The sequence below is a fragment of the Crocodylus porosus genome, unplaced genomic scaffold, assembly GCF_001723895.1.
Source record: "Crocodylus porosus isolate Cpor-Errol unplaced genomic scaffold, CroPor_comp1, whole genome shotgun sequence".
NCBI classification, from domain to species: Eukaryota; Metazoa; Chordata; order Crocodylia; family Crocodylidae; genus Crocodylus; species Crocodylus porosus.
Genome location: NW_017728949.1, coordinates 62,082,041 through 62,099,232, shown reverse-complemented (window position 1 = coordinate 62,099,232; position 17,192 = coordinate 62,082,041). Strand labels below are relative to the sequence as shown.

General features: G+C 39.9%; 1 protein-coding gene across 1 annotated transcript in view; it reads left to right on the top strand.

Annotated features, from left to right (window-relative positions):
* Nucleotides 1-17,192, top strand: part of SNX4 (sorting nexin 4) — a 47,771-nt gene that overhangs the window by 5,982 nt on the left and 24,597 nt on the right. The window contains exons 3-6 of the mRNA XM_019554190.1: nt 9,024-9,162; nt 9,239-9,388; nt 10,704-10,751; nt 17,099-17,154. Of these exons, the coding sequence (XP_019409735.1) occupies nt 9,024-9,162; nt 9,239-9,388; nt 10,704-10,751; nt 17,099-17,154 (393 nt within the window). The remainder of the gene's footprint in view (nt 1-9,023; nt 9,163-9,238; nt 9,389-10,703; nt 10,752-17,098; nt 17,155-17,192) is intronic.

Genomic DNA, 17,192 nt, shown 5'->3' with positions numbered 1-17,192 from the left:
TCGTTTGACCCCAGTACTCTTTCCTGCCATGGCAGGGGGTCGGACTCGATGATCTGCTCAGGTCCCTTCCGACCCTACAAACTATGAAACCTCCCTCTGTATTCTATTCTAGTGCTTAACTATCCTTCCAGTTGAAAAGTGTTTCCTGGCAACTGACATCAATTTCTCTTCTTGCAATTTGAGCCCACTACCACTTGTTCTTACCCCAGTGAACCTAGAAAACAGATTACAGCTGTCATCTTTGCAGTAGTCTCTTTTTATGAAGACTGTTATATCTTCTTTCAATCTTGTCTTGTCTTTGGATTAACACTCAGTTATTTCCGTCTCTCTTCGTAGGTCACGTTTTCTAAAACTCTGATCACTTCTGTTGATCTCTTCTGGATGGTACATATAATATGTTTGTTTTGGCATGGTGTTAGCCATATTAGTTTCACAATAGTGTGATAGTGTTGATAAATGTTCAGTTCATCAATTGAGCCCACAGATTAAAAAAACAAAAAAAAAAACCTTGTAAGAAGACAGAGTACTGATGTTTACTTAAATTGCAAAACAAAGGAGGCAGATATCTCCTTATTTCATAAAATAATAGTGGATTCCAGGCAAATGCAGATGTTTAAAAGTGAGATGTATGCAGTTAAAAGTTGTTTCAGTTTTGAGACTGGGCAGGAGCAGTTCCCTCTATATGGTGGGAGATGCAAGTTTATAGAGCCTCTGAGTAATTGGGCAACTTTAAATAAGACAGCCTTAAGCCCTGAAGTCTGAAAATGTTGGTTTTAGCCTTTTTGTGTGTGTGCAAGTTGGGGATATAACCTGGCAGTTCTAGGCTCATAGGCTTCTACATCTCACTTTTGTACCTTCCCCTCCAATGTCAAGTGGCCAGAACGTGGAACGTCAAAAGGCGTTTTACACCAATGTGGTTTTCAAAACGGGAACTGGAAAACCAGAAATTTCTATTATGAAGGTTGTCAACAGGACTCAAATCTATGAACTTCATATCCCCAGCAGGAAGTTCTAGCACTTGAGTTCAAAGATGAAAGAATAAAGAGAGGAATGATATACAAAACAGCAGAAAGTTGGGGGTAGCAGGATTTCTGGATTTAAGCTCTTCTTGAGTAGTGTGGCCTAATAACTGTTTTGCTGTAGGAAGCCAAGTTTTGCTGATTGGCTCTGACCTAGGGTCTTTTCTCAGTTGCACGACCAAGTTTTTAGTTATTTTACTTGTTTAAACAGGATTATTGATACTTCCCTTCCTCCTGGGATTGGCAATGTGAAGCTTTGCTTAGCTAGAAGTGTTATAATGGATACAAACGTAAACAGTAGTCAAAGCCCATAGCTTGCTGGGTCCCACCTCAGTGCCCCTTCTGTGCTACCAGGATGCTGCATGTTAAATGTTCTTGATTATGCTATGGACAGATCTTTATATTTCCACAGATGCAGTATAGTTACTAGTGCTGGCAAATACATTCAGTTTCCCCAGTGAAGAACCCATCCCAACTAAATCTGTGGATGACATGACCTGAAAGAAAACCAAATACAGGCATGGCAAAAGTAGCAAAGTGTATACACCTTTGCCTTGGGATGGCTGTTTGTGATAGTCTGCCATTCTTTTAGTTTTAGCTTTAGCTTATATTTACTAAGCTCTATAATCTTCTTTCTGCGTTTCCACATTTTCTATTACTGAGATGCAGGTTCAAGTTAAATCCTTGTTCTAAATTTTTGGAGGCAGGGCTGTGAGCTGGTCATCATTTGGATATCACTGTATTTTCTGCCAGAAAAGCTGCCTCTTATTATCAATATTCCCTTCCTCTGCTGGCAAATCACTAAACGCTGCGAGGAGGGAAGGGTGTCTTGTCTGTCTTTTTTATTTTTTTTATTTTAATGGTCATGTTTCTATTTTATTCGGAGACCTCTAAAGAGAACTATTTTTGGAGAGATGAAGAAGAATGGATTGCATGTTTTTAAAATGTGTTTTATAAACTACAAGGAGGATAGACATGATATGATCCATGGGTAAGAAAGTGTCATTTACTTCTCATATGGTGAAAGATTAAATGCCCAAAGCTAACTGAATAGCTTGTGCAGTTGAAGGGGTTGTTGCTTTTACAAGGAAATAGATCTGATATATTTCCTTCCTTTCTTATTTAAGATTCCTGTAGTCATTCCTCTTTTTATTGCATTAAGAATTGTTTAATGGCTCATTTAAGTTCATTAGTTTTAAATAGCAAATGGGAAGAGGTTAAGTAGATAGGCTAAACTTTTCACATTGGCACTTTGCATTAAGGTAAATGAATGTGGCTTTTGGAGTAACATAATCTTCTAATCACTTATGATAACATCAGATACAAAGGTAAAAGTTGAAGGTTTTAATTTTGTCATTTAATTTTTTCCAGGCAGGTTGGTTGAGTCGATGAATAAAGTGTATTGTTAGAACTGTACTTAGAGGGGAAACATATGGTTTTCCTGTCTGAATGTTGTACAAGCATTATATTGTATTTTTAAAACCAAAACAAATTGAGAAGTTTGACTGAATGTCAACAAGTGATTATAATCTTAATTGAAGCGGGGTCTGCAGTCCTTGTATTTAATGATGGTGTTCATAATGTGGTCTTAAAAATTAGATGGTAATGAAGGTATTAAGTGTAATGAGTACCATTGTGGATTTCTGCTTCCTTTTGGAATGGAGTTCCTGGGGAGAAGTATTCTTGTAATCGGTGATACTTTATGGTTTTATAATACAGCCAGGTGGAGAGAGTTCTTGTACGATTTTAAAGCATGATTTCTCCCATCTTGCCTGCTTTTCCCCCTCAAATCCATCTCCACAAAATTTCAATTGCCCATTTATTACCTTATTTAAAAAAAAGTCTTGGATGTTCACAATCCAGGCTTGCATGTACTTGTCCACCAAATCTCAGCAAAAAAATCTGCTGTTCTTTTTATACTGTGGATTTTCAAATGGAAAAAGAATGGTTTTACTGAGTCTAACATGTAGAACCGTTAATTTGTGTTATCCAAATATGGGTAAAAATAGTGGTGTTTTGTCTTGAATTCACTATAGCGAAGAATACTAAAAGTGTCTTTTACATAGGACGCCTGTCTGCCTTTCTCCCCATTCAATGTAAAAGAGACTAATGGCGAGACTGCCTGCCTGCCTGCCTTGCTGGGGATTGACTGTGTGTTTGCCATAGAAACAAGAATGAGAGCGGCTACCTCTTGCTGCTGTCTTAACAGTTCGTCCTAGAGCAGTTATTTAGGAGTGAGAGCCTTCAGTCCCTGGCTTCTCTGTTGGGACATGGCCCTCAGTAAATGGGAGAATTCCCTCTCCTTAGGCATGTTAAGGGGCTGAGTAGACTAGGGGCCTCCAGGAATAATTGGGACTTTGCCAGCATATGGAAAATGCAGTAGTAGTGAGGATGGTGCAGGTTAGTGGGATTAATGCACAGCGTTTTACACATTGAAAGCTGAGTGCTTTTCTTTTCTGGTGTCCATACCCTGAGCCTGTGGGTGCTTTCCCAAGTCGAATAAGATTAATGTCTTCTCTCAACTTTTTGACATGAACACTGTAGCCAATAATTTTATTTGTATGTGAAGCGAGGTGAAGCTCTGCTTTCTGAAGGCTGTTGGCATGGCACTGAGAAAAAGATGAAGCAACTTAAATGAGCCCTCTTTTTGAGGGTGTTCTCATTTTAAGCTGTTTTTCCTTGCACTTGTAGATCATAGAGTGTGGAGAGCAGGGATTGTAATATCCAGTTCCACAAGTCCACTTCTAAGCTGATGTGGTCGGAAGATTGCCTGAGATGAAGACAGCAGCTATGTCTCCTGTTTCAAATGACCCTAAATGGTAGCTGCTTAGGCCATGGAAAAAGCAACGCTTTCTTCATAAACCATTTCTAGCTTAACTGGTCCTTGGTATAGACCCATACCTTCACAAGAGTCTATCAGAGCATGGTTTATATTGCAACATTTCCTTGCCAGAAGGCTTCAGTCTCTAACAGTGAGAGGGTCCAGAGCACCATAATATCTGCACAATCTAACGAATCCAGCCAGAATGTTACGTGAAGAAACAAATACTTGCTGCTTCTAATTTGAGGCTTAAAACAACATCTCTAAAATACAGAGATTTTGGAAGCTAGGTTTTAAAGAAATACTCTTATTCCCAACACCACAGGAATGAGTAGCAAGTATAGAGTATTTTCAGTTCTAGGCTTTTGTGAGTTGGGTCTCTGAGTTCAAAGTGAAAAGAACAATGAGTTTTGGATAGTTTCATAATTGAACTGCTCAAGTCCCTTCCAACCTGACCATCAAGTCCGACCCTCTGCCATGGCAGGAAAGAGTACTGGGGTCAAATGACCACAGCAAGGTGTTCATTCAGCCTCTTCTTAAAGACCCGCAGGGTAGGAGCCAGCACTACTATTCTTGGAAGTTTGTTCCAGATCCTAGCTGCCCTGACAGTGAAGTAGCACCTTCTGATACTCTTCTTTGTCTTCTGGTCTCTGGAGGGTGAAAAAAGATGTGGCATTTGAAGTGGCTCTCATTGATCAGAGTCAAAGCCTGAGCAGGGCAATCCTTTACTGGCACACAGTAATAGCTTGGAATGAGAGGCATTTAACTCAAATTAGCCTTGACCAGTGGAGAAGTGTCATCACAGGTACTTAAAGTGGGATAATGGGCTTGTCAGCACCTGGGACAAAAGGTTCTTAGAAGAAATGCAACCTCTATCTTTTTGCCCACAACCATGAGGAAGCGGAGGCTTTTGACTTCAGAAGCCGATGCCTTAATGCATCAAATCTTCTGAGACCCATGATAAAGTTGCAGAAGTTGGAAAGAATATATATAAACAAAGGAATTAATTTAAAATAGCTGACTAGGTAGGGAGGGAAACAGCATGTATTCTTAATTAAAGGCAGATCAAGACATGGAAGACAAATGCCTTCCCTTTGTATTAAGGGGTGAAGGATAGTTTTACTGTGTTTGGCTGAAGCCTTTATAAATGCTGGAATGGCCAAAGCCTAGGTAATGCACAATATGTTTAGGGTTTTTTGGTTTTTAACCTTGGGGGGGGGGATGGTGTACTTCAGAGAGAGGACAAGCACTGTTGGTAGGTGAGAATTACTGCTATCCAGATGCATCCCTAAAAAGTACAAGCTGCTGCACAGATCTCCTATGCTGACTCTTCCAAGGATTTTCACTTTTGTCTTGATGTTGGTTAGTTTTAAGGTAAACTGTAAGCTCAGACCTTAAATTGCATCCAGAGCTGACTGGATTACATAGGGAAAGATTTATGGCAAGGATTTTGTCAGTTTAGAGTTGAAGTGTAAGAGCCAGAATAATTTTTCTGAACAGTTAATGTTTCAAAGGTAAAAACTGTTGGATTATGTCCTTTATCACCCGTAGCAGTATAAACTTGTGGAATGATTTGGGGGAGAGGGCAATTATAGTCATCACCATCTCTTCCTAAAGGGCTAGCATTGACAAGGAAATAAAATAACTAGAAAACCCCCAAACTGGGAAGCTTAAGTTCTTCAGCTTTCTTTGATCCCAGGCAAGTATTTTCAAGGCTATTCTGTCTTCTAAATAGCCACATGTGCAAAGAAAGCAAGTGACGCTCCTAAGCCCTCTTTTGTAAGTAGACATTTGGAAATGAGTGAGTATGAGCTTTCTAGCAATTCTTTCTCTTTGAGTGTGTCTAAGTTATGATGAAGCCAGCATTTTTCAAGCAGAAATTTGATCTCTGGAACCATAGAAAAGCTTAAATGCAAGATGGCTGTCTGATCAGGGAGCCTCTTTTCAGTATGGTGTGTTTCTTCTGAGGCTAAGTACACTTGGCTCCCAAGAGGTTGAACATATAGAGGTTCTGCTTTAGAGTGTGAAGTAATTTCTTAATACAAGTCTTTTAAAGTAGCTAACAGGGGTCCACCAATATTTGCTACAGTCTCGCAATATATCGCTATCCCTCTTCCTCTTCCTGTTCCCTACCTGTCATTTAAACGTACTCTTGCTTCCAGGCAAGTCTCTTTTTTTACATAGTTTTGCTTTAGCCTGAGCTTTCCTCCTCTCTCTGCACCCCAGGCTGGATTCAAATTGCAGCCACTGTCCACAGACTTAATTGGTTTTGACTGTGTCACGTAATGGTCTCTGTGACAGTATCCTTGGAGGAGGCCAGTGATCTGTGAAGCAGTTTATTTCTTCAGGTTTAAAGTTTGTTAAAGACTCTTAGTACTGAGTTGCATTAAACATTTTTAAAATGCTTGAGGACCTAGTCCTGAACTACTGTTTCAGCAAGACAGCATTACTGAATCCTGTTGGGAATTTCTCCCCCATAAAGAGCTCAGCTCTGTACCCACAATTCTTTTTTTGGAAGTCAATTTCCTGGGTTGCAGTCATACTAATTCTCCTGCTTACTGGGCTTATGTACTGTCACTTTTCATCTCTAGCAGTAGCTCAGATATAGTTTTAATTAAAGTATTCTTGAAACAAAACTCATGCCATAAAAATGATTTTGCAGCTTGCATATGGTGAGACATGCTTGCTCTGAGCTTTGAGTTCTGCACTGCCTTTAGGCCTCTTGCAATTTAGGTGTGGCCTGGAAGTGTATGTTCTTCTAACACATTGTGGATGCAGCTGCAGCTTCTTTGAATCTAGATGGATTGTGATGCTGTGGTAATGTTGGACACGGCTGCAGAGTAATTTAGGTCTGCATGTTTTGTTTCTAATTTGCTGTCTGTTAGCAATATGCTTGTGTTTTTTTTGTTTTTTGTTTTGTTTTTTTTTTTTTGTTTCAGTTGGGTTCATCCAGGTTTTGTTGTTGATCAGCAGCAGTTGTATGTGTTGGAATGTTTATGAGTTTGTTTGCTTTCCCTGTGTGTGACTTCAGTTATCTGGGACAAAGCTACTTGATCAAAAGGATGCTTTAAGCATTATGATTAAAAACATGATCCATCCTGAAGGGGATAGAATTGTTTTTAAAGCAGAAAATTGAGATGGCTCTTTTTTTTTTTTTTTATTGTTAAGTCCATTTGTTTTAATGCAGCGTTTTGTCATAAATATGAGGTAGAGATGAAACGGCATACAGAACAAGGATGAGTTCCTTTTCAGCAAGCATGTTTGAGGGTTCAAATGCAGCTCCTGTAGACTTTTTTTTTTCTTGTGTATCCAAAAGCTTACCAATAAAAAGTTAGTTAAGAATTTAGTCTCATAATTTTTAAAAACCCTGGAATTAGATTATGGGTGTCTGCCTTTGTTAGATCTCCTTAAAACTTTCTCCACAGATAAAAATATGGAATAGCAGGAGGTTCCAATTTGACATTGCACAGCTTGAAACTTGTTGGAAGAAAGTGTGTGCTGTACTTTTATTCTGAATGCTGTGAAGTATTTACATTGGTAATTCATGGCAAAACTTAATTGACTTGGGTATAAGTGTACACTGGCAGGTCTCTGAATGTAGTTTCTGCTAGTTAGAAAAATGTATATGTGGCCACTTAACAAAAAGCTGTGACACTTTTTTCAGTCTACTGTAGTTTGGCAGGCTGAATGCCTCTTCCTTCCAGTGTTGTTCTCTGCATGTGCCTGTCCCAATACATGCTGTTCACAAGCTTAGCAAGCTGTCAGTAATACCTTCTTACTAGATCCTAAAAATGTGTGGTTTTATTGCAACAGAATATCCTGTGTTATGTGTACTTGGTAAAATCCTCCTCTGCACATATTTCTTTCATTATTAATTTATATGCTTTTCACCCCCAAAGGATCCTAGATTGCTTTCACAGTCCATGGCAGTACCATAGTCCCTTAACCCAGCACTAAAGGACAGCTACCTCTGAGACCTAAGCAAAACAGCAGTGTAAAAGTATGCAACACTGTATGGCAGTTCAATGTAACAAGTGAGGAGTACTGTTGTTTTAATTGGAAATGGTATGTGCAATTATAATTGCATTGAGTTTGGCAAGGGGCACCAGCATAAATATCCATATATTTTTGTGAAAAACATAGGGTTTTGGGGTTTTTTTGTTTACTTTTTGTAGTAAGGATCACACTTTCAGTGGTACACTTGACGGCACAATGTGTTATCACTATGCTGACGTGAAGGGAGTGCCCTTATTTACATCACTTTTTACCAAAACTCAGGGGTTTCCTCTGGGGGGGTTCCCCACTAATGTAAATCCTGTCTGAAGAAGAGCAGCTGCCATGATGTCTTGAATAAATTGACTGGCTAAGCTCAAACCTGAGAGGAAGCTGGAGATGGGTTTGTAATCTAACTTAAAATTGGGGAAAAGATGGCCTCCAAAAATATTATATATCAAGATTAAACAAAAGGTCTGCTAATTTACGTTGTAGTGGCTTATCTTGCCTTCAGCTAGTCTGTCTGTTTGCACTGTGAACTCTTAAATCTCTGAACATAAAGGGACACTATCCTGAAGCCTTGAATTAAAAGTTCTTTTGAATACTACACTTACTCCTAAGATCCCCTGATCATTTATCTAATTTTATAATTGTACTTAATTGGTATGTGTGGGGTTTCTGGTTTTTTAAGTGTTCTTTCTCCAAGTCCTGTGTGAAAATCAAATGGGGGATTCTGCTTTAGATGCAATTTTGACCCAGTGGCCAGTTAACTTCCAAGCAAGTGGGTTCAGCCCAGCAGAGTTTTAAGAGCCTTTAACTAAACCTGAATTTGATGGGAGATGAGGCTAACATTCTTGGAGAATTGGTGCTGTTGTGCTTTCTGTTGCAGTTAGTCACATTGATCTGTATGGAACCGCTCTCACGCATAATCGTTGGCTGGATTGGATCCTAGCTGCTGGCCAGGAAATGCCAGTTGCCTCAAATAAACTAGAAAATAGATTATTTTCTCTAATGTTTCCGTTACTGGTGCATGTAGAAATTGTGGATGATGCTTGTACAAGTGATCAGTTAGGAAATCTTTTAGTTTTGTCAAATAACTTTTTGTATCTTATTTCATTGAAGAATGTAGATGAATGATAAATTTACAAAAATCTCAGCAACATTTGGTTCTGATTTGTTTTATTTTTCAGGGCAGTTGAGTCCCAGACTGAGGGACAGTGTTCCCCAGTAGACTCCCTCTGGAGACGGTACAGTGAATTTGAATTGCTGAGGAATTACTTGTTGGTTACCTTTTCCCATATTGTGGTCCCACCTTTACCAGAAAAAAGGGTAAGAAAGTTGAAACTATGCTTTGCTTTGCATTTATTACAGACTAGCTGTTCTTAACTGTGCTCTGCTCACACAGGCTGAATTTGTTTGGCACAAGTTATCAGCTGATAATATGGATCCAGACTTTGTGGAAAGACGAAGAATTGGATTGGAAAACTTTCTATTGCGTGTGGCTTCGCATCCCATTCTTTGCCAGGACAAAATATTTTATTCATTTTTAACACAGGTATTCAAACTACTTTTTTTCCATTTGATGCTTTTTTATGATGTTTAAGTGACTAATTAACTCATAAATTGGTATCTGTTTTGCTTCTGGCAAAACAGCGTTGCCACACAGGACAACAATTTAAATTTATCTGGATTACTTCTCAGTAGGGTAAGGTTGGTTTTACAATGTCTTGTAGTTTGTTTGTTTGTTTCCAGTTTAGTTAAACCTCCTAAAAATGAGATTTCCCTATCCCTGCAGGATTGTTCCCGAGATTAATATAACACAGCCAGGAAGTCTCTTTCCTGGAAAAAAAAATTAATGTTTAGCATACCATATTCTTTGCTACACAGGCTGCACTAGGTTCCAAATTAGTTTTTGGATGCAGTGAAGTCTTTTTGTTTTTGTGGCATTGGTTGTGACTACTTCATGCCCCATCCCAAGTGTTTTGTTGTCAGGTAAACCTTGTTCTCTACATCCTGTACAGTTAACAATTTGCTGATGCTTAGACCACTGTGTAAGCCCTGTTTATTGCATACAGGCCTTTTTCTGGGGGTTGTGACTAAATTTCATTCTTGTCTGGGGCTCTTTTGTTCCACTGGAGGCAGTGGTTTTATAGTTGTTTAGGGGTGAGGTGTTTCCTGCTTTTACCGGGGGCTGAAAGCTGTGATTTTTATATTTCATTTTCAATTTTAAGCATTCTGTGACTTGGGTCTCCTTTATATTGTTTTGTAGCTTGCAAAATAATTCTCCAAACCACTTTGGTGTTTACATGGCTGAACTACTCAAATCCACTTTACTTTACTTTTCACTTTAAGCTATTTGGAGAAATTGTCCGCTCCATTTGGTCTTGTTAGCTTGATGGTTATCCCTTCACTCCCTTCCCAGTGGCAGGGGAGATCTAAGTTTGGCCTCTGTCTTGCTCCTGGAGTTGGCAGTGTCTGGGAAGGATAAATACAAGACTGTGTCACTGTCTCTGTTTATTGGAGAATGAAAACAGCTCTTCAGATAAGGCTGTGATCCCTGCAGTACACAGGATAATGCAAGCTACTGCTGGCCAATGGTGAAGCAGAAAGGTTGCAAAGTGAACTCAAGGGTAAAGTGAAACCAGGACTCAGAATGATCTGTTACGCAGGTTCCAGTAAGACTTCCTTCCAGTAACCTGGCTGGGTGAGCAAGACTGGACCAGGGTTGGCTACATGGTCTTTCCATGTCCTTTGCTGGGTTTCTCCAGATTCCTTTTGGCCTTGAAATGGTTCTGTTATGGGATCTTGGAGTTGTCACACCAGGTTCTACAGTAAATTTATTTAAGTGAAACTTTTTTTCTTATTTCTAGGAAGGTGGCTGGAAGGAAATGGTGAACGAAACTGGATTTCAGTTGAAGGTAATCTTCCTATGCATTTGTCAGGTGAAGGACCGAGACCTGTGAAGTAGCTTGATCACAATAAAGAAGTCTACTTTAGAGTCTACACAGACTTAATAATTGTGATATGAAAGACGACAAAAAATCATGAGAACCAAATATGTGATTTTCCCCCCGCCCTCGCCCCCCAAAATGGGGGTAGTATCTTTTTGCTATTTTGAAATTTGGCAATTGTGCATGTGTACAGCTGTGGCAAGCCTGTTTAGTTAGCTCTTGATAGACACTGGGTATAGTGTTTAATACTAAGTGTGACCTATAGAATTACGGGCCTGGTAAACTTTTAAAAAGAAACAAAATTGGTTTTTGCCAACTTGATCAATTGGCCTCTCAGAGGATGGCCGTAAGGGCTAGCTCTGACACTAGGATTATGAGATGTAAAGGTAGAAAGTGCAAACGGAATAGAAATGGATGTCCAAAACTTCAATGTCTTTCTGCCAGAATAAGTAGCTAAAATGATCAGATGGGAGATGAGGCAGTGCCTCGGGGAAGTGCAAGCCTTGATTTGCTTAGGCTTATTCTGGATTAGTTTATTTTACCTAACTGTTTTCAAGTCTCAGACTAACTCTCTAGAACCTTTAATTTGTTTTCTAAAATTTCTGTAAGTGTTTGTTTTTGTTTTTAAGTACTTGAATCTTAAATTGTCTTGAGAGTTGCTACAATACACCCTTGAAGGGAAAGCATGATTTTCTGACTTCTCAGAGAAGGCACTTGGTATTTATCCTAAAAGATTTGGATGGGACACACTCCAGTGAAATGCTGCCTAGATGATGACTGTAGTCGGTACAGGGGGAAGGAAAAGCTAATAGAAAACTGGTAGGAATAGGTGACCAAACTGTACCTTGCTACATTGGAAAAGCATTGGTATATAATAAGTTGTTGACCCAAGCTTTTTGGTAGAAGACAAATGTACCTGCAGGTGCAAAATGACATGGTGTGTATAAATCTAGGCCTTCAACTTCGGCATTTTTACATGTGCAAGCTTCACAGCACTGGATACTTTGAAAAGTGCCCAGCACTGCAACACTTGCAGTTGTATAGGTGACAAAATGCATGTTGGCACAGAGAAAATGGCACACCACTACCACTTGCTGTATGCTGATGCACATTTTTGCCACTTACACAACTGCACACGGCTCAGCATGGTGCTTGTCGGCTCCTCTGCAGAGCAGACTTGAATAATCGGGCGCATCTGAGAACTAAAAGGTATGTGTACAAATGCCCAGATTTTTATCCTGTAGCTTTTTTGGTTGTTTAGAAGCCTTTTTCAACTGTGAGTCTACTGGAAAATGATGAGTACTGTCAAGAAGTGTGAAAACAAAGTGTGATCTGCTTCTATTAATCTTGAGGTTTTAACAACTGAATTTGAATTGCAAGGCAATTAACAGTCAAATCCCACAATCCAAAACTTCCTCTGTGTGTGTGTATGTGTGTTTAACTTGCCTTTACCTAGTTGCTGCAACGTCCTCCTGCCTTACTACCACATCCCCCTCCTTCACTACAACTATTTTATATATATATATATTTTTTTTAATTAAAAAAAGCCTGCAACACATTGAATGTTAAAAATGCAGAAGTAAGGGGGGAGACAACAACAACAACTTTAATATTAGTTTAGAGTGACAGCACAATGTGCCTTGAATATCACTTTTTCATAAGAATTGGAGCTGGCAGTTCTTCGAGTGTTTGCACATGTACACACCAACCAGCCCACTCAGTGCAGGAATTCAGAACATGTTCCCTTCGTTAGAGTTTATGCATGTGCCCTCTGCAGCTTGGCAACTCTGCTTCCCCAGTGGATAAAAGTGGAGCAACCTCCACTGCCACTTAGTTTCTTTTCAGTACCAGTGGCAGGGAGCCAGCATGAGCCTGGTGATGGCCAGTGCTTCCTGTAGTTCTCTGCAGGCTTCCTTGGTGAGTGAGGCAAAGAGCCCTAGGCAAACCCCCCAGCATGTCCTTCACTTGGCTGCTCTGCTCAGCGTTTCCCAATCCTGATGGCATTCTTTCACCCCCATAATGGTCCCTGCCACCATACAGTTCTTTCTGAGCCATTTTTCTGCGCCCCACTCCCCACGCGTCAGTGCTCCAGCCCTCCCTGCTCTGAGCTCAGCTCTCTTCTCTCCCTCCGTTTACCCTCACTGCCAAATTTGCCCCAGCTGATTGTCTCTGAGCCTGCAATTCTGCAGCAGGTAGTGGAGTGGATGGGTGAAGTAACCCTGAGCACCTAGCGGGGAGGAATGGGGTACTGCATGGGGAAGGAAGGGAGATGCATGTGCTTTGGAAACCTTCAGCACAGCAGACAGATGGGACCATTGGGGTGCAAGAGTGCTCACCAGGTTCAGGAGCTGTGGCTGCAGATCTTCTAGTTATGCATTTCCATCTTCTTCCAAAGTTTGCCATTCTCTGGGTTTGGGAAGACCTCTTTTAATTTTAGGCAACATGCCTTTCTCAGTCGGCCTGTCTCCCTGGCTTGTGAACAGTCCTTTCTCCTTACAGACTAACTTTTGAGAATTTATTTGTTCTCAGGCTTCTGACTGACACAATAAGGCTTCAGTGAGGAAACAAGCTTTTCAGAATTAACAGCTTGCCTATTGTCTTTTTCAGTTGGTCCTGGAATGTCCTTATCTAGATCTGTTCCATTGCTTTTCTGTTTGTTCTTCCAGCAGTCCCACGTTAAGTTAGACCAATGCAGTCATACAGGAAAGTTGAATAACTTTGCCACAGATAGGCAGTAACATTACCTCCTGGACCAGGTCATGTACAGTTTTCCTGCCATTCTTACATAGCAGCTCCTTGTCTGTTGCAACAGTTTCTTGGAAAGTGGAGCATTGGCACTTCTGGAGCGTGAAGATCCAGAGCTTGTGAAGATGAGAATAGTCTCTCTGGGGATTTTGTTCTTAACAGAGACTGCTTTAGGATAAGATCAAGCCTACTACACTGGAGTCTTAATAATGGACTCTTTCAAATACATTTGTAACGAGATCTGTACTCACTGAAGCATAAAGAGAACTCAGCTGTATAATGGAGAGTGAGATTTTTCCATGCAGCAATTAGGAATAGTGTAAATGTTTAGTGGAAAAAATATGCAGAACAGGAAGAGAGAAATATGCATTCTTTATGGAAGAGAGGCTGGGTTCCATCACCCGAGGAGGTGGAGTCTGCAATTCTTGCCTCTGATAGCTTGTGTATTCCAGAAAAGAAAAGTGGAGCCATAAAAATGGAAGAGTGGATTATTAAAAGAGAAAATGAGAAATTTGAGAGATGCAAGTGTTTTCTGTACAGTATTGACAAAAGCAGATATTAACAGCCTGGAAATGGTTCTTCTTAGTAGGTATTTGAATTGCAAGAGTGACCACACTTTTTTTTTTTTTTTTTTTTAACTGATTGTCTTAGATGTTATGGCTACATACCAGTCTATTTGAGTTGAAGTGTTTCTCAAAAGGTGTCTTTGTACTGGTCCTTCTAAGTGTTAAAAATGTGGAAACCAAGTTCTGAATAGCCAGGTTAAAATAACTGAAAGTGCTTCACAACTTTCAAAGTATTTGGATAGTAAACTCTACCAATTCGGTCTTTGAATGACATTGCACTGTGGGAGCCTGTGTTGTGTATTAAGTTTTATTTTAATAGCAGCAAGGTTGGGGTGGGAATGGGGCAGTTAATTGTATCGAATAGTGGAAAGGTATGATAGAAAGCTTCTTTCATTGAGCTCCCAGGAAAAGCTGAAATCACATACAACTGAAATGGGCCAATCTTCTTGTAAACTTGGAAGTGTGGCTACCAAGCTTAGCCATGCTTCCAAGTAGCTGGCTCATCTGTATTAAAATATAGGCTAATCTCTGGAGGCAGAAAGAATCCAAAGAGCAACACCATACTGGAAATATAGCATCTAAATCAGAATTCTTTCTTGCCTTGTAAATGTAAGGTGTGATAAGCCCCATTTTTGCTTTCTAGCTGTCTGACTGTACATGGCTGGTTTGGTTTTGTGTTTTTTCTGGAAGAAACTGAAAACCTTGTACAATCTCAGGGCCTGGAGCCCTTCAGTCTCCTTTTGTTAAACCTTTTAGAGTATATCTTATATTTAGTTTCTCTGCTTGAGCAAAATCATTTTTGCTTTTTCTTTTTAACACTAAGTACACTGACTTAGTTCTCTGTAGCAGCCGACCATCATTCTTGGGGCCAGGATGTGGACCATCCTATATGACTAAAAAGCAGACCCTGAGCCTATTGAGTGCTCCCCATGTTCATTCTACCACATACTGAGCAGGATGGCTTCCAGACCCAAAGTTTCAGCTGTGCTTGCACAAAATTTGGACTGCAGATGCAGCAGTGAGCCAGCTGAGCAGATACAAGTCCAGCGTCAAGCCTGTGGAGTTTATTTTTTGGCCCCTTCTGACTAGAATTGCCATACTGCTTTAGTTTAATATTATAGTGCAATAGGTTTCCCCTGATTTGTGATCACATTGTTCCTTGCAGGCTAGGCACTTTTAGAGAAGAACCATATCTCAGCCATGATGCCTCTAGTTTATCTTCTAAAACAAATTGATTTTAGTCTCTTTCAAACTGGTTACAGATGAAGTGACTGGAGGGAGACTGAGTTATCAGTGTCACTCTGGGATGTTGGCACTGTTTTGTAGAGGTGACTCCTGGCAGGTAACCCATTTTATCCCCTTTTGATTTTGATGCTTTTATATGATCTCATTGGTAGCTATTAACTCCAAAGCAATAGCCAAATTAGTCTAATTAAACTCTGGTACTGTGCATGGTACTCTACAGACTTACAGCAGCCTCATCCTTAACCTTAAAGTGAAATTCAAACATGGATGTTTATATAGACACGATGCGATAAGAGGTGTCAGTCTTGTAGCAGAACTTTAGTTGAGAGGCTTTTAATGGAGAACATGGGGTTCAGTGCTATAAAGTCTTTGTGCCAGATGGTACAGTGGTGAATTGTCACAAAAAGCTGCTGCTGCTGCTTGTGTCCTGTCTGAAATTTAGCAGAATTTGCAAATTCATTAGAATCTGACAGGACCACAACGTGAGCGCTTCTGCTGTGGCTGCTATAGGTGCACCAAGCAAAAGTAAACTAAGACCACACTGCAGGGTTATTTTTACTTGAATTCACTCGAGATGTTTAATGAATTTTAACGTTCCTGAAGATTGAGTGAATGCTTAGTAAGCATTTTTGCCCAAGCGCTGTCTTTGTTAGGTACAGTGTTTTTTTTGCACAGCAGAGCCTCAGTGCCTGGGATCCAGAGGCATAGCAGGGTGGCTGCAACACATGGGGCAGCAACTGCTGTGTTGATGCCAGTGGTGGTGATGTAGTCAGCTGCTATTTTCCACCCCTCTTTCCCCGATGCGTACAAAAAGGCAGTGCCTGAGGCTGCTTGCCTGATGTCTCCTCCACTCATGGTTATGCTACTGTTGGGACGCACAGGTATTACTGTAATATGAATGCTAAATGTAAGGATGTTACTCTATAAATAGTAAAATGGGCGGCTTAATTCTACAGTTTGCAAATGTAAGAACCAGTGTCTGAGGATTGCATGCTTCTGTTGCAGGCACTAGTAAAGTGACTTTTGTCATTGTGGGTATAATTAAAACAACTGGCTGTCATTAAATAGGTTACTGAACTTTTGTTAGTAGTGATCAGTATAGCAGGTTCATAGCTATTAAAAAAAGAACGCTGCTGTGAAAGCTGGCTATATATAATGTATATAATATACATACACCTCTAAAGTAGCTCCTAAAATGAGAGAACACCATATATTTGAGTTTGATTTCACTGGGGAACGGTTTCAAGTAATGCAGAGCATATAGAGGTCATTTCCACCACTGGTTTTATTTGGTTTGAAAAATATATAAAATAGCTTGTCCATATGGTCTTATACCTAATTGCATCATCTGAAAAGAATGTAGCATTGTAGATCTTAATTTTATGGTTTGTGTAACATTTTAAGAAGAAACATTTTGCTGGGATTTAGGATTATGTACTAGTTTTAATGATACTGGATTTTGTTTACTTACTAGTTTGCAAAATTGTTTTAGTTGTCTAGTGATGGCTTTCCTTAAAAGCAGCCTGATACTAGGTGCTTCACTTTCCAGATTAAGGAAGTATATTATGAAGAAACCTCTGTTTTCCTATTGTCAGAGATAAGAAATTGTGTTTTTGATGTCACTGACATGTGTAGCTTCTGCTTGAAATATTATATATAATTATAATTTTAAGCAAGGGGGGGAATAGTTTACTGTGTGAGTGATTGATTGTTTAAAAAAGTGTGAATCTAATGCAACTCTTTCTTTCTCTTTTTTAGGCAGACTCCAGGTTAAAAGCTCTTAGTGCAACTTTCAGAGTGAAAAACCCAGACAAGTAAGCTGTCTGTCTGTGTGTGTGTCTGTCTATGTAGC